We start from the raw sequence: 26048 nt of genomic DNA, 5'->3' as shown, positions 1-26048 counted from the left end.
CTAGACATAGTCGGTCGATTGTCTGATACAGTCAGTCGACTGTATGTATTCAATCGGTCGACTGAGTTGACTCAGTCGGTCGACTGTGTTGGCAGTTTAACTCTTGATATAAAACGTTAACGCACACACATAGAAATTCAATAGTCACAAGTACAATGTTATTCGCTATTACATGACTGAATGTAAACACAAAGAAAACGTAGAACTAGAGATTACATATATGCACCAACAATATTTTATCATAATCTTATCGTTTACTTTTTGTTTAATTCGTAGCAAAACATGAATATGACATTAAAGTTAACACACTACTCCGTATTTTTTAAGTTTTTCGGGGGTTATTTGTTTAGAGCGCTTGTATGTAGACGATAAAAACAAATTTCACTACTCATTTCTATTAACTACAACTCCGTATATAATATCGTTCGGTCTGCTCACCAACTACAAAATTAAATAGTACTCCGTCCGTAGGAATCAACTGTGGGGACCCCCGCCACGTGGCTGAGACAATATTCAAATCTCTCTACTCAAACTCCAACTCCAACTACGAACCAGATCCTTCCCCTTCCACCATTCTCACCAAACTCCCGTCTCCATTCATTCTCTTTCTTCCTTTCCTTCTTTCTTTCTTTTCAGGGTTTTCATTCCCTGATTTTCGCTTTCATTCAAACCGATACCCAAATTTCCTCTTTCATTTCTCTCCATTCTCCGCCGGCTAAACCATCGTACTTCACCCTTCCTAAAAGGTATTCTATTTTTAACTTTCAATAAATCTCACTTCTTTAATTTCATTTCTTTTTATTAACAGATCTGCATATACATACATATTATCTTTTATCTGTACTATTTATATATGATTCATCGGATCTTTATTGCGTTCAATTATTTCGTCAACTTAATAGTATAATGTTTCTTACAAGTTAGATCTGTATCTGTTTGCGTATATTATTTATTACAGTAATTAATGTGTTTAAATAACTATGTATGTATGTTGTGATTTATTTAATTTTTTTTTCAGGTTGATTTCAAGTGATCAAGATTCGTATTTGTGTAAACTTCAACAAATTATGGCTTGCGTATCTCAGCTTAATTACTCTCATATTACTAAAAGTAATCATCAAATAAATCCAGCTACACATGTTCTTAACCTTCAATTACCAAATCTTACTGCCAAAAAACTCGTCGATTTTACTAATTTGCCCCTCAGATCCACGTCGTTAAACCCTAGGTTACCGTTGAATCGACAACTTATTACAATCCCCTGTGCTGCTGCTGGTGGCTGCAGCGGTGGTAGTTCTGGTGTCGGTCACGGTGGTGGCGGCGGAGGTGGTGATCGGAGTGACGGCGATGGAAAATTTGATGATTCGTCGCCACTTGACGGTTTCGGACCGATTGGGGCGTTTCTTAGTGGTTGGAGATCTAGGGTTGCAGCTGATCCCCAATTTCCTTTTAAGGTGTTAATGGAAGAAGTAGTAGGTGTGAGTGCCAATGTATTCGGTGACATGGCATCTCGTCCGAATTTCGGTCTAAACGAGCTGGATTTCGTGTTTTCGACATTAGTTGTAGGGTCGATATTGAATTTTACGCTTATGTATCTGTTAGCACCAACTATGGCTTCAGCTTCAGCACCAGCTACTCTACCTTCGATTTTTGCTCGTTCACCAACGAGTCACATGTTTGAATCCGGGGCGTATAGTTTAGTTGACCGATTTGGTACTTTTGTGTACAAAGGAATATTATTTGCAGGTGTGGGGTTTGCAGCCGGTTTAGTAGGGACCGCATTGTCAAACGGGCTGATCAAAATGAGGAAAAAAATGGATCCGAGTTTTGAGTCACCAAATAAGGCGCCACCAACTGTCTTGAATGCGCTTACTTGGGCCGTTCATATGGGAATAAGTGCGAATCTTAGGTATCAAAGTTTGAATGGAGTTGAGTTCGTGTTGGCAAAAGCTTTGCCACCGTTGGCGTTTAAGAGCTCGGTGGTTGGGTTGAGAATGGTGAATAATGTTCTGGGAGGTATGACTTTTGTGATGTTGGCTAGGTTGACTGGTTCACAAAGTTCAAGTGGTGAAAGTGTTTATGAAGATGCTTCTGATGAGGAGAAGAAGTTGTTGAGTAATGAGATTACTTCCAAGTGATTTTAGGTCATGTATGATGGTGAAAAAAAAAATTTAATGAAATCATGAAATAAGTGATTAAAGGGTTTGTATGAAATGGTTATGTGATTGTAGTTTAGTGGTGAGAATATGAGAATGCATGAATTTTGATTTTGATACTAATTAGAATAATAGTTTATGTATACATTATGTCTTTTGTTTGTGCAACTCTTGGCATTTCATTTTGCGCTTGGAATTGACTTGGGTCAATGCCATTTTTTTTTTTTTTTTTTTTTTTTTAATGTAGCAATGTTACATCTGAGTCAGACTTGCATTTAATTGAAAGATTTAACATTTAATTAATAGATTTAACGATTTTTAATGCAACTATTGCCCTAAACCCTGACATAAACTAAATACACTAGTACACTACAAATTATTTCACCAATAATTTGATTACAACTAATGAACAACAACAAAGCATCAAAACAATCAATGTGAATCAAATGAAAAAAATCAATACATTAATCACCCATGCTCTACAACAATAAAAGTCCTTAATCAAACGAAAAGATGGCTTAAACCCACAATAAAAGTTCCACATACTGCCGCAACGAAGGGTCAATGACAATAATGATTCAATCGTTTTTACTTTTTAGCAGCAGCACGTTCCCTAAATTCTGACCCAGACTCCTAGCGTTGGTTACTATCCTCAAATGGGAGTTGCACTGTAAAAAAATGTCTGCTCTTATTGACTCACATACACTGGTTCGACGCACGGGCTTTCTACAATTAAATGGAATCCATGGGTCCCCAAAAAGGTGAACACTTTCATATGGAGACTTAACCTCGACAGGCTCCTGACATGCTCAAATTTAGTGAAACGGGGTGTCAATATGGATTCAGACCTCTGCCCATTTTGTAGCAGTTTGATGGAGGATCAAAACCACATTTCACCGACTGTAGATATTCAATTCCATTATGGCGTGATTTTTGCTCATGGTGGGGTGTTTCGGGCCCACCTCCATTAGGCATTGAAACGCAATTAGTTCAGCAAGTATGGACATGGAATCGAATTGGTGTAACCTTGCGTGACTTTCTTCAAGATACACTCTTTTATGGCTAATATAAAAATGGCTCAACAAGCTGATTCGTGAGCCCCAATCTCGACGGTCATCGATTCTAAATGAGGATATTACGAGGAGCTTGAAAAATATCTCACTTGTGGATATCATCAAGAGCTTCAAAAGTTACAGTGGATATTAAAGAGTGGAGAAATAATTCAAAGGGAGTGTTTGGAAAATTGTTTAATGGCATCTTGGCAAATTATTATTTTACTACTAGGTTTGTCAAAAAAGTTTATCTTTTCTCGTATTTTGAGTGTATGAGAAGAATCTAGGAGGTATGTATTTTGTTTGGTCACTTTTGATATACCCTTCTTTCATCTGTGCTATGCAAGCTGCATTATCTTCATAGATAGTTGTTGGACTTTCATCGTGTTCTAGTCCACAAGAATCAGTAATGAGTTGTGTCATTGATCTCAACCAAAAACATTCCCGAGTAGCATCATGTAATGCAATCACTTCGGCATGATTTGATGATGTTGCAACAAATGTTTGTTTTTCAGAACGCCATGATATTGTGGTACCTCCATTTAGGAATACATATCCAGTTTGAGATTTAGCTTTATGTGGATCAGATAAATAACTTGCATCTGCATAACCAACTAAATCTTGTTTTGAATTGTTAGAATAAAATAATCCTAAATCAGTAGTTCCTCGAAGGTATCGAAATATGTGTTTGATCTCATTCCAGTGTCTTTTGGTAGGAGCTGAGCTGAACATTGACAACAAATTAACTGCAAAAGAAATGTCAGGTCTCGTATAATTTTTAAGATACATTAGAGCTCCAATTGCACTAAGATATGGTACTTCTGGTCCAAGAAGATCTTCATGATCTTCACATGGACGAAACGGGTCAGTTTCAACATTGAGTGATCTAACAACCATAGGAGTACTTAATGGTTTTGTCTTGTTCATATTGAAACGTTTCAAAATATTTTCAGTATATGTTGATTGATGTACAAGTAAACCATTAGGCATATGCTCAATTTGTAAACCTAGACAATACTTGGTTTTTCCGAGATCTTTCATTTCAAATTCTTTCTTTAGAAGTTGAATGGCTTCATGGATCTCTTTATTTGTACCTATGATGTTAAGATCATCGACATATACAACTATGATTACATATCCGGATGTTGTTTTCTTAATGAAAACACATGGGCAAATAAGATTATTTGTATACCCTTTGCTTATCAAGTAATCACTTAGTCGTTTATACCACATGCGACCCGATTGTTTCAACTCATATAAAGATCTTTGTAATTTAATCGAATACATATCCTTGGGTTTTTCATTGGATGTTTCTGATACCTTAAATCCTTCGGGTATCTTCATATATATGTCACTATCAAGTGATCCATATAGATAAGCAGTAACAACGTCCATGAGATGCATTTCTAAATTTTTAGAAACTGCCAGGCTGATTAAATATCTAAAAGTAATTGCATCCATAACAGGAGAATAATTTTCCTCATAATCAATTCCTGGTCTTTGAGAAAAACCTTGAGCTACAAGTCTAGCTTTATACCTTGTAACTTCATTTTTCTCATTTCTTTTTCCCACAAAAATCTATCTATACCCCACAGGTTTCACATCTTTAGGTGTGAGCATAATAGATCCGAAAACTTTTCTTTTATTGAGCGATTCAAATTCAGCTCGTATTGCTCCTTTCCAATGATCCCAATCATGTCTATTTTGACATTCCATGACAGACTTTGGTTCTGGATCATCTTCATCATTCATGATGTCATATGCAACATTATATGAAAATATCTCATCAAGATTTTTCATTTCATTCCGGTTCCATAATATTTTTGAATGTGCATAATTGATTGCAATTTCCATATTGACATCATCAATCTCCTTTGCATAAGGAGTATTGATTTGTGGTTCTTCTTGAACACTTTCTTTTACCTCATTATCAGCTTATTTTCTTTTTCGAGGATTTTTATCTTTGGAACCAATTGGTCTCCCACGTTTCTGGCGTGGCAGAGACTCAAGAGTGACATCATTACCAGCTTTTGGAATTTCAATTCGAGCTGGAGCATTTGCTGCCGGTATATATGATTTAGTCACCCTTTTTGTATCTGTAAATGCATCGGGCAATTTATTCGCAAGTTCTTGCATATGCATTATTTTATGAACTTCAGTCTCGCATTCTTTCATGCGAGGATCAAGATACATTAATTGTGGTTCACTCCATGAAACATCGTTTTCTTTATTTTTCATTTCTTCCCCTAATCTAGGGAATAATGTTTCATTAAAGTGACAATCAGCAAAACGTGCTGTAAAAACATCACCCGTCATGGGTTCAATATATCTTATTATTGAAGATGTTTCATATCCAACATATATTCTCATCCTTCTTTGAAGACCCATTTTAGTGCATTGTGGTGGTACGATAGGGACATAAACCGCACAACCAAATATTCTAAGGTGGGAAATATTTGGCTGATGGCCAAAAGCAAGTTGCAAAGGAGAATATGTATGACTTGCACTTGGTCTAATGCGAATCAATGATGCAGCATGCAAAATTGCATGGCTCCATACAAATACTGGGAGTTTTGCTCTCATTATCAATGGTCTAGCTATTAGTTACAATCGTTTAATTAATGATTCAGCTAAACCATTTTGTGTATGCACATGGGCAACGGGATGTTCAACAATAATCCCAATAAACATACAAAAGTTATTAAATGCTTGAGATGGAACCTCACCGGCATTATCTAGTCCCACCTTTTTAATAGTATAATCAGAGAAATGTGCTCTCAATTTAATAATTTGGGCAAGAAATTTTTCAAATGCCACATTTCGACTTGATAATAGACAAACATGAGACCATCTACTAGATGCGTCTATTAGAACAATAAAATATCTAAATGGTCCACATGGTGGATGAATTGATCCACATATATCACCTTGAATTCTTTCAAGAAACATTGGTGATTCTTTTTCAACCTTAAGAGGTGATGGTCTTATTATCAACTTTCTAAGTGAGCATGATGTACATGAGATAAGTACATCATGAGGGATCCTTTGATCCGCCAAATGATGTCCATGTGCATTTTGTATTATTCTTTTCATCATTGTTGATCCTGGGTGACCTAATCTCTCATACCACAAACTGATCATTACAGGATCACATGACTTTTCTTTAACTACCACATTTACTTCAGATAAATTTATATGTGTATAACGTAAATCAGAATGAAGTCTTGGTAGTTTTTCAATTATACGATTCTTATCAGTGATACTTAAATATTTTTCATTTTCTGTTGTCACTGACTGATAATCATATCCATTTTAGTATATGTCAGAGAAACTTAATAAATTTCTCTTTGACATGGGAGAAAATAAGGCATTATTTATCAGAAAATTCGTACCATTTGGTAACATAAATTTTGATTTTCCCATTCCTTTTATTAAGTCCACAGGACCTGATATAGTATGTATAGTTCCTTCTGTTGCTTCAAGTTTGTGAAATATTTTTTAGATTTGAGTATGGTGTGAGTACCACCACTGTCTGCAATACAAATATCTCCACCATTTTATTGATTTTTCACTCCAGCAGTATACATGATGAACTTTAAAAAAAATGAGAAACAAATAATGAGTACATAGTTCATCAACATATTACATTCAAAACATGTTACAAATGATATCACATAATAAGGAAATATGTAGTAAACTAGATATGGTGTAGATTGAAAATAAACAACCCATTTATTTAACGCGAACATATAATAGTATATCTGTATGTATATATATATATATATATATATATGTATATATGTATATATATATATGTATATATATATATATATATATGTATATATATATATGTATATATATATATATATATATATATATATATATATATATATATATATATATATATATATATATATATATATATATATATATATTAGAAATTTATTCATTAAAGTAATCACAAGTTGGCTCAGTGATTTTTGCATCAAGGTCATCCACAAGGTTTGCTTTTCCTTTTCCCTTTAGGGATTCTTGATACTGATTAACAGTATGCTGATTTGTTCGGCAGTTTTTAGACCAGTGGCCAATTTTACCACATCGGTAACAAGAATTTTCAACATTCTTTGAAGAGACTTCTTCAACATTGTGATTTGTGGGATTGTATGGTGTTTGGATTTTATAATTTTGTGGATTATTATTTCTTTGTCCACGACCACGACCACGACCATTACCATAAGGGTGATTTCGAACATAGTTATGATTTTTATTATTGTTATGGTAATTTTCATGATGATGGTTTTGGCCAATATGACCACGACCTTGTCCACGGCCTCGTCCATGTGCATTTTTTCTTTTATTATTATTATTATTATTATTATTATTATTATTATTATTATTATTATTATTATTATTATTATTATTATTATTATTATTATTATTATTATTATTATTATTGTTAATAGCATTAGCTTCAGGAAATGCTAGCTCACCGGTAGGACGAGATTCTTGATTTTTCATCAGTAATTCTTTATTCACCTCTGCAACTAAGAGATAAGTTTGAAGTTTAAAAAAGGTTTGTAATTCTGCAATCTTAAATTTTCTTGCACAGTTATGTTTGCAGAATGCATTGTGGAGAAAGTTTTCTCCATCATATCAGCATCACTTATTTCTTGACCACAGAATTGAAGCTTTGAACGGATCTTAAACATGGCCGAGCTGTATTCACTTACCTTTTTGAAGTCTTGGAACCTTAGATTTCTCCATTCTTCCCTCGCAGCTGGGAGTAATATTTCCTTTTGATTATCGAATCTACTCTTGATACTTTCCCATAAAACATGCGGATCTTTGATAGTGAGATACATATGTTTTAAGGTGATATCAATGTGTTTGCGAATAAAAGCAATTGATTTTAACTTATCTTGATCAGAACAAATATTGTTTTCTTTTAAATTTTCTAGAATACCCAATGATCCAAGATTTATTTCTACGGCCATGACCCATGATGTGTAGTTTGTTTCCGATACGTCTAAGGCATCAAACTCAAGCTTTGATAAGTTTGACACTTTCTATTTTCAGAAAGATGAACAACATAAATTATAATAAATTTTTATTTATAGACAAATAACAACATGAAATTAGAATCAGTTTAAATTCATAAGTAGCAAACAATAGAACAATGTCATGATTACAAATAATAAAACCAAAAGGGAAGGATAGAATATAGGTTCATCCGGTGGTGTACTAGCAACAAGGATGATACTTAGTATGACCAATACAGTAGGGAAATCATCCTCGAGTTAATCATCTTTTTAAAAAAATTTGAGAGTAGTAATATGAGAAAATGAAGATTGATTTGTGAAAATGTGAAAACGGAGATGTTTAATTTATATTTGAAAAATATAGTCGTTGTAACGTCGTCAATCGACGTTAACAACCGTTATGTATATATGACCGTTGTAACGTCGTTATTAAACGTTAACGATTGTTATGTACCCGTTTAACTAATTTTAATAAAATTTAATTCATATACATTTATTTAGTAAATACATTTGCTATAAATACGTTTATTATAAATACGAAGATTAAGATAATGATTAATAAAAGAATAAACATTTTATACATCAATTTAAGAATAGATGTTATTAGGTTGGACGGACATTTAAGTTGAATAGTTAACTTGCATGAAATACATGTGAGTCACTATTTTGTAAATAGCGTTTGCCAACCAATTGAAGAAATTGGTGTCTCTGCATGTTTATAAGTCAAAGAAAGCAAATATGTCAAGCTAGTTACTTTCACATGGCTTACTATTTATTCTTAAATTTATGCATGAAATAAATAAATTAATTACATAGATAAATGTAAGTAATAATAAATAAATGTTCATAAATGTAAATGTTAGGATACGTAAATAAATGTTAGTATACATAAATTTATGTTAATAAACATAAATGATAATTAGGCGACATTGTCGGCCATATATTATTTAGGTGGTATAACCGACCATATATTATTTAGGTGGCAGAGCCAACCATATATTACTTAGGTGGCAGAGCAAACCATATTTAGTATAAATGTTGAGATTATCACTATGATATACTTGAATTTAGCAGTTTATAACTACCTTTAATAGCCTGGTTCTTGACTGTAGACTATTGATAATAATTAGTAAATAGAGGGAGTATATGAGAAGTGTATATTAGAAAATTTGTGTTCTGTGTACATCAAAATGGTACACCTTCATTGCATATTTATAGTACAATTTATTTACTGTACAATTGTTGACATAGTAATAAATTGTACAATTGTTGACGTAATAATAATAATAAAACGTTGTCATCCAATATTGAGTTATTACAACAATAAGATATTTGTTGAAAAATAATTTTAGGGTATTTTGGTACATTGGAGAGGGGATGTATTGAACGCACGACGTTGAAATCTGGGGGGCATTTTGCCCAAATTTAAAATACTAACTTCCCTCCCTAATTTCATTTCACTTTCAGTAATCCAATACCAAATCTCATCAATGGATTCTTCCAAATCATCTAAACGCAACTGGTCTATTGACGATTTCGAAATCGGAAGACCGCTCGGAAAGGGCAAATTCGGGAGAGTATATCTCGCTCGTGAATCAAAGGTAATGAATAATGCATTTTAAACTATGCAGTTATCACTACGTTATACTTGAATTTAGGTTTTAATATGAAAAGTTTAGGTTATGCTGCCCTCATTTTGATTAATTGATGTATGTAATTCAGATTATGCAGTCATAACTATGATTTACATGAAATTAGGGTTTAATACTCGAAGTTGATTATCATGTTTTGTTGTTTATTAGAGCAAGTACATAGTGGCATTGAAAGTGATATTCAAAGAGCAGATTGAAAAGTACAGGCTGCAACATCAGCTCAAAAGAGAGATGGTGATACAAACTAGCCTTCGTCATCCACATGTTCTTCGTCTTTATGGTTGGTTTCATGATGCTGAAAGGATATTTATGATTTTGGAGTATGCTCATGGTGGTGAGCTTTATGGTGAGCTTCGAAGATCTGGTCATTTTCCCGAGGAACAAGCTGCCACTGTAATATATAATTTACTCTCTGTATCTATAATTTACTATTTTACTCTCTCACACACTATAGTTGAATTATACATGAAATGAACTAAATTGATATTGATGATAAAAAAGGTCACCTCTAATGGTTAACCATTAGATCAGATTATTACTTGATTGGAAAACAGAAATGCGTATTTTAATAGATTCAAATCTGTTATATTGCTAAAACAATTATATTCGTATTATGCAGTAGTTTATATGTCAAAATGTATATTGAAATTTGACCTAGGTATTGTGGATTTGGTGTTGTAAGCTTAGTCATGTCTTAAAATGTACTGAAACATATCTTTAGATTGTGTACAAACATAGTCATGATGGTTGAAAGATAATTGGAACACTATTTCGCCACTTTTGGGTCGGAGGTCCTTTTGGAAGCAATCTCTTCATCCGTCGAACAGAGAGAGGGAGGACTTTCTCTACTCTTGTGATTGTTTCACTCGGGGTGGAGAAATGATTTCTCTTTTTTCTAGGATAGAGGAAGGGTTGTCTACGCCTCACCTCCCCCATACCTCACGCATGTGGGATTGGGCATGTTGTTGTTGTTGTTGTTGTTGTATTTCGCCAAAAATGGTATTTTGAGTTCATCCTTTTTGCTGGAACGTAGATAGTGTTAATTGGGAATTCTGAAATTCAGTTAAGGGAATGCTTTTAGTCTTATGTTCTATATCCAGTTTCTAAATCTTTTTTGGTGTTATTTTTTAGTATATTGCTAGCCTTACACAGGCATTAACATACTGCCACAAGAAGAATGTGATCCACCGGGATATCAAGCCGGAGAATCTATTGCTTGATCACGAGGTATGATAAGATGACCATCTTTTGTAGAATATTGGCATATTATTATATTTAACTCTAAGCTATTTTTGATATCAGAAGAATTGAAAAAAATTAGTACTTCTCCTTTCATGAGTCGTTCAACATGAAACTATACCCTTTTGCAGCACTGTAATCTCTCTTATAAACGTAAAAGATGGAAAGAAAAAGGCCACTAATAAGTCAATCAACAAATAGCTGTATATTTGATTGCAGGGTCGGTTGAAGATAGCTGACTTTGGGTGGTCTGTACAATCAACAAATAAAAGGCACACAATGTGCGGAACATTAGACTATCTTGCACCGGAAATGGTGGAAAAAACAGCTCATGATTATGCAGTTGATAATTGGACTTTGGGCATTCTTTGTTATGAATTTCTGTATGGTGCACCTCCATTTGAGGCAGACAGCCAGGCTGATACGTTCCGAAGGTACCAACCTATACTACCAGTATCCTTTTTTTTTTTTTTTTCTTTACGTGTGCAAGTAAAGCTAAGTGGCAAAATGGGTGTGTACAACAGGTTGGGAAACAAATTGAACCATGTCCAGGGTTCTACATGGGTCAATTTCTGATGCGAGTCAAAACAAGTTGGGTTTGAGTTGTTAACAATTTCCAGTTCATTTTTAAAGTTCTTTAAAATAGCTAGTTGTGTCATAATGTCATTCAATAAAATAAATTGGGAAGTTGTACTAATAAAAGAAATCATTGGGAGACTATTTAACCCGTTTGACCTTTTCAGTATATACTATGTCTTCCATTTCACCTGTTTGAGATAACACTAATCCAACCGGACACATTCATCAGTAAATTGGTCACCGATACTAATTAAAAAGATTAATGATGAATTTACTTTGTTATGTACGTAGGATAATGAACGTTGACCTCACTTTTCCTTCTACCCCTCATGTTTCTGAAGAAGCTAAAGATCTCATCACACAAGTAAGTTTGTTTAACCAACGGTCTACTCTATACTTCTGGGTGTCATGTGACTGGTAGTAATATTGGAAATGTGTTTATTATATATTTATTAAAATTAAACTACAATTTGAATAAATGCAGCTTGTAGTGAAAGACTCTACAAGAAGGCTCTCCCTTGAGAACATCTTAAAGCATCCTTGGATCATCATGAACGCTGATCCTAATGGTACATGCCTTAAATAGATTTAGAATTCTATTTACATTCAACTCGATTGTGGCAATGAAGATTTGAATTAACACAGACTGTGACTGAGATTCAATGTGATTAGTTTGGTAGCTATAGGCTCCTACATTTGGCTGCGTTTTCGTTGGCACTAATTGTTATCTCAATCTGTATTAGGGTGGTTATATTACCTTGTGCAGTATGACATTTTCACTCATGTTAATATGATATTATTACCTTGGAAAAAACAGGTTTTAAAACGATAATTAAGTCAATGTTGATAGTATTTACAAAATGACGCATTTCATTTGTAGTAACATGAACCAATTGAAATTTTGCAACTTCTGATGATATTGAAATTTGACAAAAACTTACCATCTTCAGCATCACTATATGACAACTGATATACTTTTTGAGAAAGAGCTTGTTTAATAAAAGAAATCGGTGCCCTCCACAACTTAAGATATCAAGTCGAATGTGAATACGAGCGTCAACTTTGATGTAAATAAAACTCTTGAAGTTATGGGCGAATGTTGGGTGATTTCGGAGAAGTTAAAGCAACATCCTTACACCATTGTACTTGTTGGATTGTATCGAAATGAAAGAGCAACAAAACATAGTAAGCAAGATGTATTAGGTACCAAGATGATGAAAACGAATAAGACATTGTGATCAAGATATATAAAGTTACATGTTGCCACTAGATTCTCAAACAAAAATACATCTTTCAATGATTTCAATATGCAATTTTACAAAATAGTTGCTATATATATTAAGAAGTTAAGTTATGTATTTTACAAGGATAAATGCATTTTGAGCTAAAATTTGACCTACATATACAGGATCTGGTGTTGTGGGTTTAGCCATGTGCTAAAACCTGGGGTACCAAAACATGCCTTTGATGCCCTCTGGGTCAGGTTCAAATCCTAGATTCCTATAGAACTCCACAACTACAAAAAACAGATCAATTTTAGATAGCTTCATAAAATCTATAACAATTTCCAATTTTGGGTGGTGTAACACATCAAAACAAGATCGGGTTAAAACATTTATATTTCTAGTTTGGCTGAAATGGATTGGGTCATGTCAATTCGTAGGTTTACCGTTGTCAAAAAACTTATTTCTTTCGATTTATAATGATTTATGAGGTTATAAATTTTGAATACATTTTTCTATTTGCACTGTTCGACACATTTTTCATTTTCGCTATGCTTTCTTCGTTTACTCATGTGAATAGTTAGAGAAAAATAGCAATCTAAATTGACCCATTTACCCATAAATAGTCAGCTTTGCCACCTATAATTTCCAACATTCGGACAATTAAGGAACCAAATTACCTTTACTGTCTGCAAATAATGTTATGTTGCCAATGTCCCTCTGAAGTAGAGCTCTTATAATCTTCTCAATTAGAGCTTTTCCAAGACCTTGCCCCTATTACAAAATCAGCCAATCAGATAATTAAGCTCCGATCCCAAGATAACATATTATATCGTGCCCTGATTGCCTCACAAGAGGTCTAGGTTCAAACCCAAGGTTGCAAACATTGCTACTCGGGTGTACTCGATTGGGACGTTATAGGGAGTAACTCGGCAACTCGGGGAGTAATCGGATGTTGATCAAGTTTGACTTGACCAATTTTCAACCGATAATCTAAGTAAATTCGAGTTTTGGCCGAGTTTTTCCCGATCTTCCGAGTTTTGGCAGAGTTTGACCGAGTCTTGATTGAGTTATCGCTGATTACTCCCCGAGTTGCATAAACTGAGTATAGGCCGAATACTCTCCAATTAATTCTGAGTTTCGACTTCTGCAACACTGTTCAAACCTCACTAGCAACATATCTTGAGTGGCTAGGGAAAGGGTCGGAAACGGTCATGGGATAATCCGGTTAGGCCGCGTACATCTGAGTAAAAAATAGACCCTCCTCGGTAGCCTGAACATGAAAAACCTTATTCGTTTGGCCGTTTGCCTAAACTACTAACCTAACAACTTAAAATTTTAAATCCGACTGATGTCAGACAGCCATGGGTTTATATACAAGTTAGAATACAACACTTGAGTTGGTTTTATGTTATTTTTGTGATGAAAAAAGGTTATACCTGGTAGCTAGGATCAACAAGGACATCCCATATGGTTGCATTGAATGCGTGATCTGATGTAGCACGAGCCATGCCAATGAGCTTCTTCCCACTACTGGGTCCTGTTAATTCTGTGAAGTAACTTCCCAAAATACACTAAGATTTGTCAATAAAATATAAATGATAGAAAACAAGTAAAACTGATCTGCAAATACATACTAACTGAATACTTTATACGCACCCAATTTGAATATTTGATTGATAAGATTTCAAGGGAAATATACCTTCTCCGGCTGATTTCTTAACAGAATGCAACGTCGCTACCATGTAGCTATTTTTCAGTGCAGCAGCTAGCTTTGACAGTGGTCTTCTGGGCCACCCAACCTTTTAAACCGTGGAAAAATTTTACTTTTGACAACAAAAAAGCAACCACAATCTGATCGAAATATGACATAATTGAGATGGTAAGCTGTATTTCGTTTAGTCGATAACGAGTCCGTCTTTTGAGATGGTAAGCTGTATTTCTTTTAGTCGATAACGAGTCGAAAGGGACTAAGATCAGAACAGGTATTTGATTATGCAGATGGAAATAGGTCCCGTCTGGTTGACCATATGCTTTCACCCAAATTGCTTTTAGTTTTTCTTTACAAAATATATATTTTTTTTGTCTTAGCAGGATCGTTATAACTATATTGTTACATAAATACCTTATCACACAAGGCTTGCAGATCATATATGTCAACTTCTGCACCTGAAGAAAAAATAATTTGTTCAACTGTTCCATCTGGTAATGTTTTCTCAACGAGTACGAATTCCTGAGGCAGAGGTTCTTCCTCTTCTTCAGGGCTAGAAGGTGGCTCTATGACTTGTGTAGTGTTGTTCTTTATCAACCTGAGATGATTCAACGCAGTTCAAAAATTCAAATGACCTTACTTAAAACATGGAATAAATAAGAAATGAAAATGTTTCCCATGGAAATCTTAAGTAATATTCTCTCTCTACATGGGCCACATGGCAAACGCTCTCATCTCATTACCCAATGACCACCATTAACGTTCACTTTTTTTGAACCCTTTCTTTTTTCCACCAGTCAACCACCACCTCTCCACCCTTGTTTCCTCCTGCCCACCACCAAAACACCTCCTCAGTTCCACCTTTTTTTTTTTTTTTTACCATTTCTCCTCCTGCCCATCACCATTTCAACACCACAAACCCTGAATTCACGAAATGGATCTCCTAACCCATTTTAGTTCTCCTCCACCACCTAACCCTTTCACCAATTTCAACCATTCACCCCCATTTACTCCTTCAGTCCCTGGTCCAGTAACCTTCAGTGATTTTCTTCCACAGTCACTGCTTCCTAATCCCTCAAAAATACACCTCCTGGTGTTTCTTGGTAGGGTAATGTGTTTCCGGCGAACTGTGTTTCAGGCGAAAATCAAGCAGTCGGAGGAGTTTTCAGGTACGGGTGATCCCTCCTCGAACAGTAATAACAACACGATCATTATCGGCTGGATAGATAAATCAGTTAATCGAAGTATGGTGGAGTCTACATTCGGCAAAATTGGCACATTCATGGAAATCAAGTTTTGGCCTTCAAGACGATATTCGTTCGTCTCATTTGTTGAAGCCTCTGACGCGTTGAAGGCTGTTAAGGAGCTTAACAGTTCAAAGATTTTCGGTCGACCTATATATGTAGGTTGGCCAAAGGTACGTAATGATAGTTCGTTTGCTCGCTCGATCAACCTGACAAACAAATCTTTGAGGTGCAAAATAACCCCAAACCTTGTAGTGACACAGCAGCTCAGCCTCTCTGTTTTGTTGCTCGACATCGTCCCTTTGGTGGAGACGAAGGTATCTAGCTTCTTAATATCATGTAAATCTCAAGTTTCACATATTAGCAAATTCGGACATTTTGGTTGTATATGCATTTGTGGCGCGGTGGAAAGCTTTAATAACATTATCAACTCTCTGATCGGAGGAATTCGTAAGGATTTCCCCTTTTTCGGAGCTCGCCGCCTCGTTTCATCTTTATGCTTGGTTGGAGATTACAGGTGTCCCAGTTACGTGCATATTTGAAGATAGTGCATCGAAAGTAGCCGAAGTATTTGGGGAAGTTATTGCCGTCTCCAGGTCGTCATCCAGTTTGGGTAAAGTCAGCTCACTATTTGTTTTATTATATCCACGATTCGGTGGTTGTGGATATAGAAGATCCGAAATGCTCGAGATTTTGTGTTTGGGTTTCGGAAATTTCAGACATCAATAGCTTGAGTCGGGTGCTTTTCTGATGGCTTCGATAACTCTTTAATGAAATCGACAAATCGGTTTGTGGTTTCAAGCGGTGTGACGGACGATAGTTTATAGGGTCGACAAATTAATTCATCATCAGTTAAGTGCAAAGGAATTTTAGGGTTATGAATCTTGATCTTTTGGACCTTCAATTCAGATCTATGCAAAAAGGAGTCATATAGTGTGTTGTGGGAAGTGTAGGAAATTTGGAGGTTGAGCATGTTGAAGCCTCAGTTTGTAAGTTAAATAATCAAATGGATAGAATAGGAGTCAAACAGTCTGTTGTTGGAAGTGTAGGAATTTTAGAGAATGAGCATGTTGATGCCTCTGTTTGTAAGTTAAATAATCAAATAGATGGCAGTCAAGGTTATTCTACACATTTGGAGAAGGTTTCGTACAATGCTAATTGTAATGTTGATGCTAGTAATGATTAAGGAAGAAAAAGAGAGAAGAATCATTGATAAAACTTAATCCGAGGTCAAGAAAAAAGGCGAATGAGGCACTCACTTCGGGTAATTATAAGCTTAAGGATCATATTGAAGACTTGGATTACCGGGACGCTATACAAAACTTGTTTATGGGTTTTCATGATGGAAGGGACGGCAGTTCATTGGCAAAGGGGAAAGGAAACATGTCCGTGGAGGTTTTCGCGGCATTTGACGAAATGATGACACGCTTGGCCGAGGAGAATGTTTCGGGTGATGGTACCGCCAATGCGTTATCTTATAAGATGGAGAATCGGTCAGGGAAGTAGACTTTGAAAGAGACGGTTAATGGTAAGTTGAAAAGGGCAAGACCTAGAGGTTGATTTCACGTGGTTTGTTTGGTTTGGTTCCCGTTTCTATCGGCTTGTTTCGGTTTAGTATTGTATAGTTTCGTTTTGAGGTTTCTCGGGCTGTTAGGGGAAATTCGTTTATAGATAGTTTTTGTTTGGATGGTTGTTTTCTAGGTGCGAGCTCCTCCGATTCCCCCGTTTCTTTTGTATTCTCTGTTAAGGGCATTTTCCTTTGGAAAACGAACTCGTTTCTATATAAGTTTTAGCTTTTTTCGGGAAAAAATTGGATGAAACTAAAAAACGAAGCATTTTTTTTTATGGAGTATGAACCTTATGGTTCATGGTTGGACCAAACTGCCTTAGGCTGTTCGTCCGTGGACCATCAGACTTTACCATAGGCTTGTCACAGGCACTTATGCACTATAAGACCACTAGTATCGGCCCATGGTTGGAGCTCCCTTCCAACGGCACCAATACTAGTGAATGTGGTTGGAATGTGGTTGAATGGCCGTCCTTCACCAAGCGGTTGTGTAGCACATCCCACCACGGAGAAGTTAGCTTTATTTTGTTGTACATTATCCATTAAGAGTGGTACATTGTATTCATTAATTAGGTGGGTCCATTTGATGGTAAAAAAATTATGTGTTGGATACTAGTGTATAGTGTGATGGGTTAGTAATGGGAAGGAAATGTTGAGGTGGCACTGACGTGGCACAGTGTGGTTGTGAAAACATATATCATGGATAAGAGGATTCTAAGTCTCCCAGATCAATCATATTACATTTGATTGGAGTACGTGCAATTTCCCACACGTTTTCTATGGATAAATTATGAAGCTTCGAGAGTAAACCAAACAAAACTATTTCTGGAATTTCTGCAGAAAAGGACACTTGTGCTGAATTCTTTCTTGTAAATGAAACTCAATGTCAAAGTTCACCTTAGGATCGTGTGATAATATTTTGTTAATTAGAAGCAAAAGTAAGTTATATTTTCGCTAACGCGCATTCGTTCAGTCCAAGTCAGCCTTAATAATTCACGAAATTAAAGTATGCTAAACATAAATGAGAAGAAATAACAATAGTTACTTACCCAGATCTAATGGATTCCCAAAAGCCAGCGTTCAGTTTAGAAACCTTGAGCTTTCTACTTCCTGTAAGAACTTCCACAAGTTACATAATACAATCATAGTACAATACCAAAAGAAGTACTGTATTTGAATAGACACTAGGCTACATGTTTCTCGATTTTTTAATACTTTCTATCCCCAGCCTAGGTTTCATTGAGATTCTAAATATACCAGAAACGAAACTGATTTGCTACTTTTGTACCATTGATTCACTCATTTAAGCGTTGAATTGACGTTATAAAGTCGTGAAACGGTTTTCGTCTCACACTTGTCAGGTGCATTAGTTTCGAATCTGTTAGTGCATAAACGTAAGGCCCTCGTTCATTTGGACTTGGTACAAAATCAAAGTTATACTGTCAGAGTCCATCCGTACGGATAAGTTATATCCGTATTTCGGGTTCATTGTCAAGGTTACGAACCCTAACACCTCTTAGCCAATTCCAGTCGTTCATTAGCAAACCCTAATCGATTCCTAATCGTTCCAAGTCAGTTCTTAGAGTAAATCGATCTAATAATCAAGTGTTTTCGACTAAAAACACTATATCGAGGTTCTGCACTCGATATAGCCTTAAACGATTGTTTAATTCTGTTTAAACGATCCTACAGTCTGAGCTTAATTACATAAATATTGCATCTAGAAATCAAGAATCCATTGCCTTATTAACTTCTAAATTTCTGGAAACTGAATTCATAGGTTACTCAATTGAAATTTGGATAATTGGATACAATGAAATTTCTTAAATCGGAGATTCATAAGGCAACTAAAACACTAATAATACATAATACATATATATGAAACATAATTCAATATAGTTTATGAGGGGGGAAGAACCTGTTGGTAACCCTAAATTGAAATTGAAACTTGAAGGATACGGTTGCTGATTTGAACGATTAAAGATGCAATCTACCGCGCATCTGCAAATAACAACAAAACTTAATCGACAAGATGAAATTTTAATAAATTAGTAGTTGCAATGTTAGAATTTATATAAAATTGTTTAGTTACAGTGAAGAAGCTGATGAAGAAGTCTGCATTTCACTCGTTATATGAAATGTGTATAGATAGATAGATAACGTTCTTCAGGTCTATAACTAAAGCTTCACTTTGTTAAATTTGCTATTCCTCTCTCTCAAATTAATTGTCTCGCGCGCGCGCACACACACAAAATCTAAAAAAAATAAATAAATAAACATTTTGATAAATATGATCATTACATTTTACTTATTATCAATTTTACAGTTTTACTTACTAAACATTTAACACGACTTTTGTTGGTTAGTTATAAAAATAATAGGTAACCGCACCGAATTAATCGCTCCCACCATTTAGTATTTTATATTTTATTTATGATCGTTTTTATGGAAAATAGTCAAGTTGTTAAAACAGTAAACCTTGTCGATCAAGTGTAACATTATTTTGACTTTTAAGTTTGGATGGATGAAGAATAAAGTTCATCAACGAAATTCTACATTTTATGAACTTTATGTGAATTTATGCTTTGTCTAGTATTAAAATGCTACAAAAATATGATCTACTTTTATTATTTGCTAGAAATATGAGTCAATGACTTATTCTTATATTAAAATGTCATTTTCTGTAGCATAGACACAAACTTATTAAATTATTTTTTTCTAATAAATGATTAATCAAATTTGTTATAATTCAGTAGGCTTATAACTACCTTTAGTGGTTTGATTCTTGATGTTATAATTCAGTAGGCTTATAACTACCTTTAGTGGTTTGATTCTTGATGTTATAATTCAGTAGGCTTATAACTACCTTTAGTGATTTGATTCTTGATTTAGAATACTAATAATGAAGTGTAAGAACAAAGATGATAATGGAGAGAAAGAAAGAAACACTTTGTAAGTGTGAGAAATGGTGCAAGTTTAATGCTTGCATTCATGAGTATTTATAGCCTAAAATCTCAATATAAAAATACATACTTTGTGTACCAAAATTGACTATATGTATACACCAAAATTGACTATCCATATCTATATTATTATTATTATTATAACACTCCCCCTTGGATAGCAATTTTATTTTGTTGAAGATCAACTATAAATTACTGCCTCGTTAAAAACCTTGCTAAAGAAAACCCAGTGGGAAAAAACTTTAGCTAAGGGAAAAAGAGTGCAGCATGGAGTTGACTCCCCCTCAAGTAGACATCGCTTCAGCTGTTACATCTTTTGAACATGTCTCATGCCAATGTTATGAACGTGTGTTCTGAAAATAGCAGTTGGAAGTGCTTTCGTGAAAAGATCAGCAGAGTTTTTGCTAGATTGCACATATCTCATTTCAATCTGGTTGTCCTTAATGAGATTTTGAGTGTATGAGAAGAATCTAGGTGGTATGTGTTTTGTTCGGTCACTTTTGATATACCCTTCTTTCATCTGTGCTATGCAAGCTGCATTATCTTCATAGATAGTTGTTGGACTTTTATCGCGTTCTAGTCCACAAGAATCAGTAATGAGTTGTGTCATTGATCTCAACCAAAAACATTCTCGAGTAGCTTCATGTAATGCAATCACTTCGGCATGATTTGACGATGTAGCAACAAGTGTTTGTTTTTGAGAACGCCATGATATTGCAGTACCTCCATTTAGGAATACATATCCAGTTTGAGATTTAGCTTTATGTGGATCAGATAAATAACCTGCATCTGCATAACCAACCAAATCTTGTTTTGATTCGTTAGAATAAAATAATCCTAAATCAGTAGTTCCTCGAAGGTATCGAAATATGTGTTTGATCCCATTCCAGTGTCTTTTGGTAGGAGCAGAGCTGAACCTTGCCAACAAATTAACTGCAAAAGAAATGTCAGGTCTTGTACAATTTGTAAGATACATAAGAGCTCCAATTGCACTAAGATATGGTACTTCTGGTCCAAGAATGTCTTCTTGATCTTCACATGGACGAAATGGATCAGCTTCAACATTGAGTGATCTAACAACCATAGGAGTACTTAATGGTTTTGCCTTGTCCATATTGAAACGTTTCAAAATCTTTTCAGTATATGTTGTTTGATGTACAAGTAAACCATTAGGCATATGCTCAATTTGTAAACCAAGGCAATACTTGGTTTTTCCGAGATCTTTCATTTCAAATTCTTTCTTTAGAAGTTGAATGGCTTCATGGATCTCTTTATTTGTACCTATGATGTTAAGATCATCAACATAAACAGCTATGATCACATATCCGGATGTTGTTTTCTTAATGAAAACACAAGGGCAAGTAAGATTATTTGTATACCCTTTGGTTATCAAGTAATCACTTAATCGGTTATACCACATACGTCCCGATTGTTTTAACCCATATAAAGATCTTTGTAATTTAATCGAATACATTTCTTTGGGTTTTGCATTTGATGCTTCTGGTACCTTAAATCCTTCAGGTATCTTCATATATATATCACTATCAAGTGATCCATATAGATAAGCAGTCACAACATCCATGAGATGCATTTCTAAATTTTTAGAAACTGCCAGACTGATTAAGTACCTAAAAGTAATTGCATCCATAACAGGAGAATAAGTTTCTTCATAATCAATTCCCAGTCTTTGAGAAAAACCTTGAGCTACAAGTCTAGCTTTATACCTTGTAACTTCATTTTTCTCATTTCTTTTTCGGACAAAAATCCATCTGTATCCTACAGGTTTCACATCTTTAGGAGTGAGAATGATGGATCCGAAAACTTTTCTTTTATTGAGTGATTCTAATTCAGCTCGTATTGCTTCTTTCCATTGAGCCCAATCATGTCTATTTTGACATTCAACCATAGATGTTGGTTCTGGATCATCATCATTATTCATGATGTCATATGCAACATTAAATGAAAATTTCTCATCAAGATTTTTCATTTCATTTCGGTTCCATAATATTTTTGAATATGCATAATTGATTGCAATTTCTGTATTGACATCATCAATCTCCTCTGCAGTAGGAGTACTGATTTGTGGTTCTTCTTGAACACTTTCTTTTACTTCATTATCAGCTGATTTTCTTTTTCGAGGATTTTTATCCTTTGAACCGATTGGTCTTCCACGTTTCTGACGTGGCAAAGATTCATGAGTGACGTTATTGCCAGCTTTTGGAATTTCAATTCGAGCTGGAGTATTTACTGCTGGTATATATGATTTTGTCACCGTTTTTGTATCTGTAAATGCATCAGGCAATTGATTTGCAAGTTCTTGTATATGCATTATCTTTTGAACTTCTGTCTCGCATTCTTTTGTGCGAGGATCAAGATACTTTAATTGAGGTTCACACCATGAAACATCATTTTCTTTATTTTTCATTTCTCCCCCTAATCTAGGGAACAATGTTTCATTAAAATGACAATCAGCAAAACGTGCTGTAAAAACGTCACCTGTCATAGGTTCAATATACCTTAATATTGAAGATGTTTCATATCCAACATATATTCCCAACCTCCTTTGAGGACCCATTTTTGTACGTTGTGGTGTCGCAATTGGAACATACACTGCACAACCAAATGTTCTAAGATGGGAAATATTTGGCTCTTGACCAAAAGCAAGTTGTAGGGGGGAATATTTATGACTTGCACTTGGTCTGATGCGAATCAATGCAGCAGCATGTAAAATTGCATGACCCCATATAGATACAGGGAGTTTTGTTCTCATTATCAATGGTCTAGCGATTAACTGTAAACGTTTAATCAATGACTCGGCTAAACCATTTTGTGTATGCACATGAGCAACAGAATGTTCAACAACAATTCCTATAGACATGCAATAGTCATTAAATGCTTGAGATGTAAATTCACCAGCATTATCAAGTCTCACCCTTTTAATGGTGTAATCAGGAAAATGAGCTCTCAATTTAATAATTTGGGCAAGAAATTTTGCAAATGCCACATTACGGCTTGATAACAGACAAACATGAGACCATCTGCTAGATGCGTCTATTAGAACCATGAAATATCTAAATGGTCCACATGGTGGATGAATTGGTCCACATATATCACCTTGAATTCTTTCAAGAAACATTGGTGATTCTTTCTCAACCTTAAGTGGTGAGGGTCTAGTTATCAATTTTCCAAGAGAGCAAGATGTACATGGAACCATTGTATCATGATGGATTTTTCTATCCTTTAGTGGATGTCCATGAGTACATTCAATAATCCTTTTCATCATTGTTGATCCTGGATGGCCTAATCTGTTATGCCATAAACTGAATACACCAGGATCAATATATTTTTCGTTAACTACCATATGTATTTCTGGTACATTTATATGTGTATAATGTAATCCAGAACTAAGTCTTGGCAGTTTTTCAACCACATGACTCTTGTCAGTGATACTTAAATATTTCTCATTTTCTGTTGTCACTGACTGATAATCATACCCGTTAAGGTATATGTCGGAGAAACTCAATAAATTTCTGCTTGACTTGGGAGAAAATAAGGCATCATTTATTAAAAATTTTGTACCATTTGGTAGTATGAAATTTGCCTTTCCTATCCCTTTTATCAAGTTAGCAGGTCCTGATATTGTATGTATAGTTCCTTCCGTTGGTTTTAGATCAATAAAATATTTCTCGGATTTAAGTATAGTGTGTGTAGTTCCACTGTCTGCTATACAGAGATCTCCACCACTTGATTGATGTTGTATTCCAGCAAAATTCATATTGAACTTCATATATAAGAAATAAATAGTGAGTACATTAATATTACACAATATTTTAAACGCAAATAGATAGTACTGAAACATTTAGCAAACATAATGACAAAGACAGACGATATTAAATCGTTTATTTTTCAAAAGACACACAACTTAAACATTCAAGAAATCTTCATATAAATCAGATGGTTTCTCAGTGACTGTTGGATCAATATTATCCACAAAATTTACTTCCTTTTCTTTACCTTTCAGCGAATCCTGATACATCTTAACAAGATGTTTAGATGTTCGGCAAGTATTAGCCCAGTGGCCCATTCTACCACATCTGTAGCAAGATTCTTCAGAATTTTTAGAAGAATTTTCTTCAACATCTTGTTTAATGGGCTTGTTTTGTGGTTGATATTTATATTTTCGTGGATTACTATTTCTTTGACCACCACGGCCACGACCACGACCACGTCCACGCCCATTACCATTACCATAAGGATGGTTTCTGTAGTGACCCGAACTTTTCCATGTTTATATATATTAATTGAGATTGATGTTTACATGATTAAATGTTTCCAACATGTTAAGCAATCAAACTTGTTAAGACTTGATTAATTGAAATAGGTTTCATATAGACAATTGACCACCCAAGTTGACCGGTGATTCACGAACGTTAAAACTTGTAAAAAACTATATGATGACATATATATGGTTATATATATAGTTAACATGATATTATGATAAGTAAACATATCATTAATTATATTAACAATGAACTACATATGTAAAAACAAGACTACTAACTTAATGATTTTGAAACGAGACATATATGTAACGTTTATCGTTGTAACGACATTTAATGTATATATATCATATTAAGAGATATTCGTACATCATAATATCATGATAATATAATAATTTAAAATCTCTTTTGATATTATAAACATTGGGTTAACAACATTTAACAAGATCGTTAACCTAAAGGTTTCAAAACAACACTTACATGTAACGACTAACGATGACTTAACGACTCAGTTAAAATGTATATACATGTAGTATTTTAATATGTATTTATACACTATTGAAAGACTTCAATACACTTATCAAAATACTTCTACTTAACAAAAATGCTTACAATTACATTCTCGTTCAGTTTCATCAACAATTCTACTCGTATGCACCCGTATTCGTACTCGTACAATACACAGCTTTTAGATGTATGTACTATTGGTATATACACTCCAATGATCAGCTCTTAGCAGCCCATGTGAGTCACCTAACACATGTGGGAACCATCATTTGGCAACTAGCATGAAATATCTCATAAGATTACAAAAATATGAGTAATCATTCATGACTTATTTACATGAAAACAAAATTACATATCCTTTATATCTAATCCATACACCAACGACCAAAAACACCTACAAACACTTTCATTCTTCAATTTTCTTCATCTAATTGAACTCTCTCAAGTTCTATCTTCAAGTTCTAAGTGTTCTTCATAAATTCCAAAAGTTCTAGTTTCATAAAATCAAGAATACTTTCAAGTTTGCTAGCTCACTTCCAATCTTGTAAGGTGATCATACAACCTCAAGAAATCTTTGTTTCTTACTGTAGGTTATCATTCTAATACAAGGTAATAATCATATTCAAACTTTGGTTCAATTTCTATAACTATAACAATCTTATTTCAAGTGATGATCTTACTTGAACTTGTTTTCGTGTCATGATTTTGCTTCAAGAACTTTGAGCCATCCAAGGATCCATTGAAGCTAGATCCATTTTTCTCTTTTCCAGTAGGTTCATCCAAGGAACTTAAGGTAGTAATGATGTTCATAACATCATTCGATTCATACATATAAA

The 26048-nt window shown here is 34.5% G+C and overlaps 3 protein-coding genes across 3 annotated transcripts; 2 read left to right on the top strand and 1 right to left on the bottom strand.

Moving 5' to 3' along the window:
• Window positions 1–450: 450 nt before the first annotated feature.
• On the top strand, window positions 451–2288 carry LOC139843597 (protein RETICULATA-RELATED 3, chloroplastic-like). The gene is made up of 2 exons (XM_071833710.1): window positions 451–746; window positions 1019–2288. Exon 2 carries the CDS (start codon window positions 1068–1070, stop codon window positions 2136–2138), a length of 1071 nt encoding a protein of 356 aa, XP_071689811.1. The 5' UTR covers window positions 451–746; window positions 1019–1067; the 3' UTR covers window positions 2139–2288.
• Window positions 2289–2992: 704 nt separating this feature from the next.
• Window positions 2993–12303, top strand: LOC139841665 (serine/threonine-protein kinase Aurora-3-like). Its single transcript, XM_071831871.1, has 7 exons — window positions 2993–3098; window positions 9715–9848; window positions 10050–10292; window positions 11031–11126; window positions 11358–11572; window positions 12009–12081; window positions 12202–12303. The coding sequence occupies exons 1-7, from the start codon at window positions 2993–2995 to the stop codon at window positions 12301–12303; spliced, it is 969 nt and encodes a 322-aa protein (XP_071687972.1).
• Window positions 12304–12965: 662 nt separating this feature from the next.
• Window positions 12966–19692, bottom strand: LOC139843596 (histone acetyltransferase TAP1). The gene is made up of 8 exons (XM_071833709.1): window positions 19555–19692; window positions 19381–19463; window positions 18512–18572; window positions 15066–15249; window positions 14643–14742; window positions 14380–14489; window positions 13621–13714; window positions 12966–13233 (listed from the first exon to the last, which is right to left on the bottom strand). The coding sequence occupies exons 1-8, from the start codon at window positions 19581–19583 to the stop codon at window positions 13154–13156; spliced, it is 741 nt and encodes a 246-aa protein (XP_071689810.1). The 5' UTR covers window positions 19584–19692; the 3' UTR covers window positions 12966–13153.
• Window positions 19693–26048: the final 6356 nt, after the last annotated feature.

This window comes from Rutidosis leptorrhynchoides, chromosome 4 (assembly GCF_046630445.1).
Source record: "Rutidosis leptorrhynchoides isolate AG116_Rl617_1_P2 chromosome 4, CSIRO_AGI_Rlap_v1, whole genome shotgun sequence".
Lineage (NCBI taxonomy): Eukaryota > Viridiplantae > Streptophyta > Magnoliopsida > Asterales > Asteraceae > Rutidosis > Rutidosis leptorrhynchoides.
Note: the sequence above shows the minus strand (reverse complement) of the source record. Positions and strands in the feature narration are given on the sequence as shown.

Coding starts and splice junctions, on each gene's coding strand:
- LOC139843597 (XM_071833710.1), top strand. CDS start 1,068: ATGGCTTGCGTATCTCAGCTTAATTACTCTCATATTACTAAAAGTAAT.
- LOC139841665 (XM_071831871.1), top strand. CDS start 2,993: ATGGATTCAGACCTCTGCCCATTTTGTAGCAGTTTGATGGAGGATCAA. Junction 10,293..11,030: donor CCGAGGAACAAGCTGCCACT/GTAATATATAAT, acceptor GTTATTTTTTAG/TATATTGCTAGCCTTACACA. Junction 11,573..12,008: donor CAGGCTGATACGTTCCGAAG/GTACCAACCTAT, acceptor TTATGTACGTAG/GATAATGAACGTTGACCTCA.
- LOC139843596 (XM_071833709.1), bottom strand. CDS start 19,583: ATGCAGACTTCTTCATCAGCTTCTTCACT. Junction 18,573..19,380: donor CAATTTAGGGTTACCAACAG/GTTCTTCCCCCC, acceptor AAGTTCTTACAG/GAAGTAGAAAGCTCAAGGTT. Junction 15,250..18,511: donor TGGGAATCCATTAGATCTGG/GTAAGTAACTAT, acceptor GAATCATCTCAG/GTTGATAAAGAACAACACTA.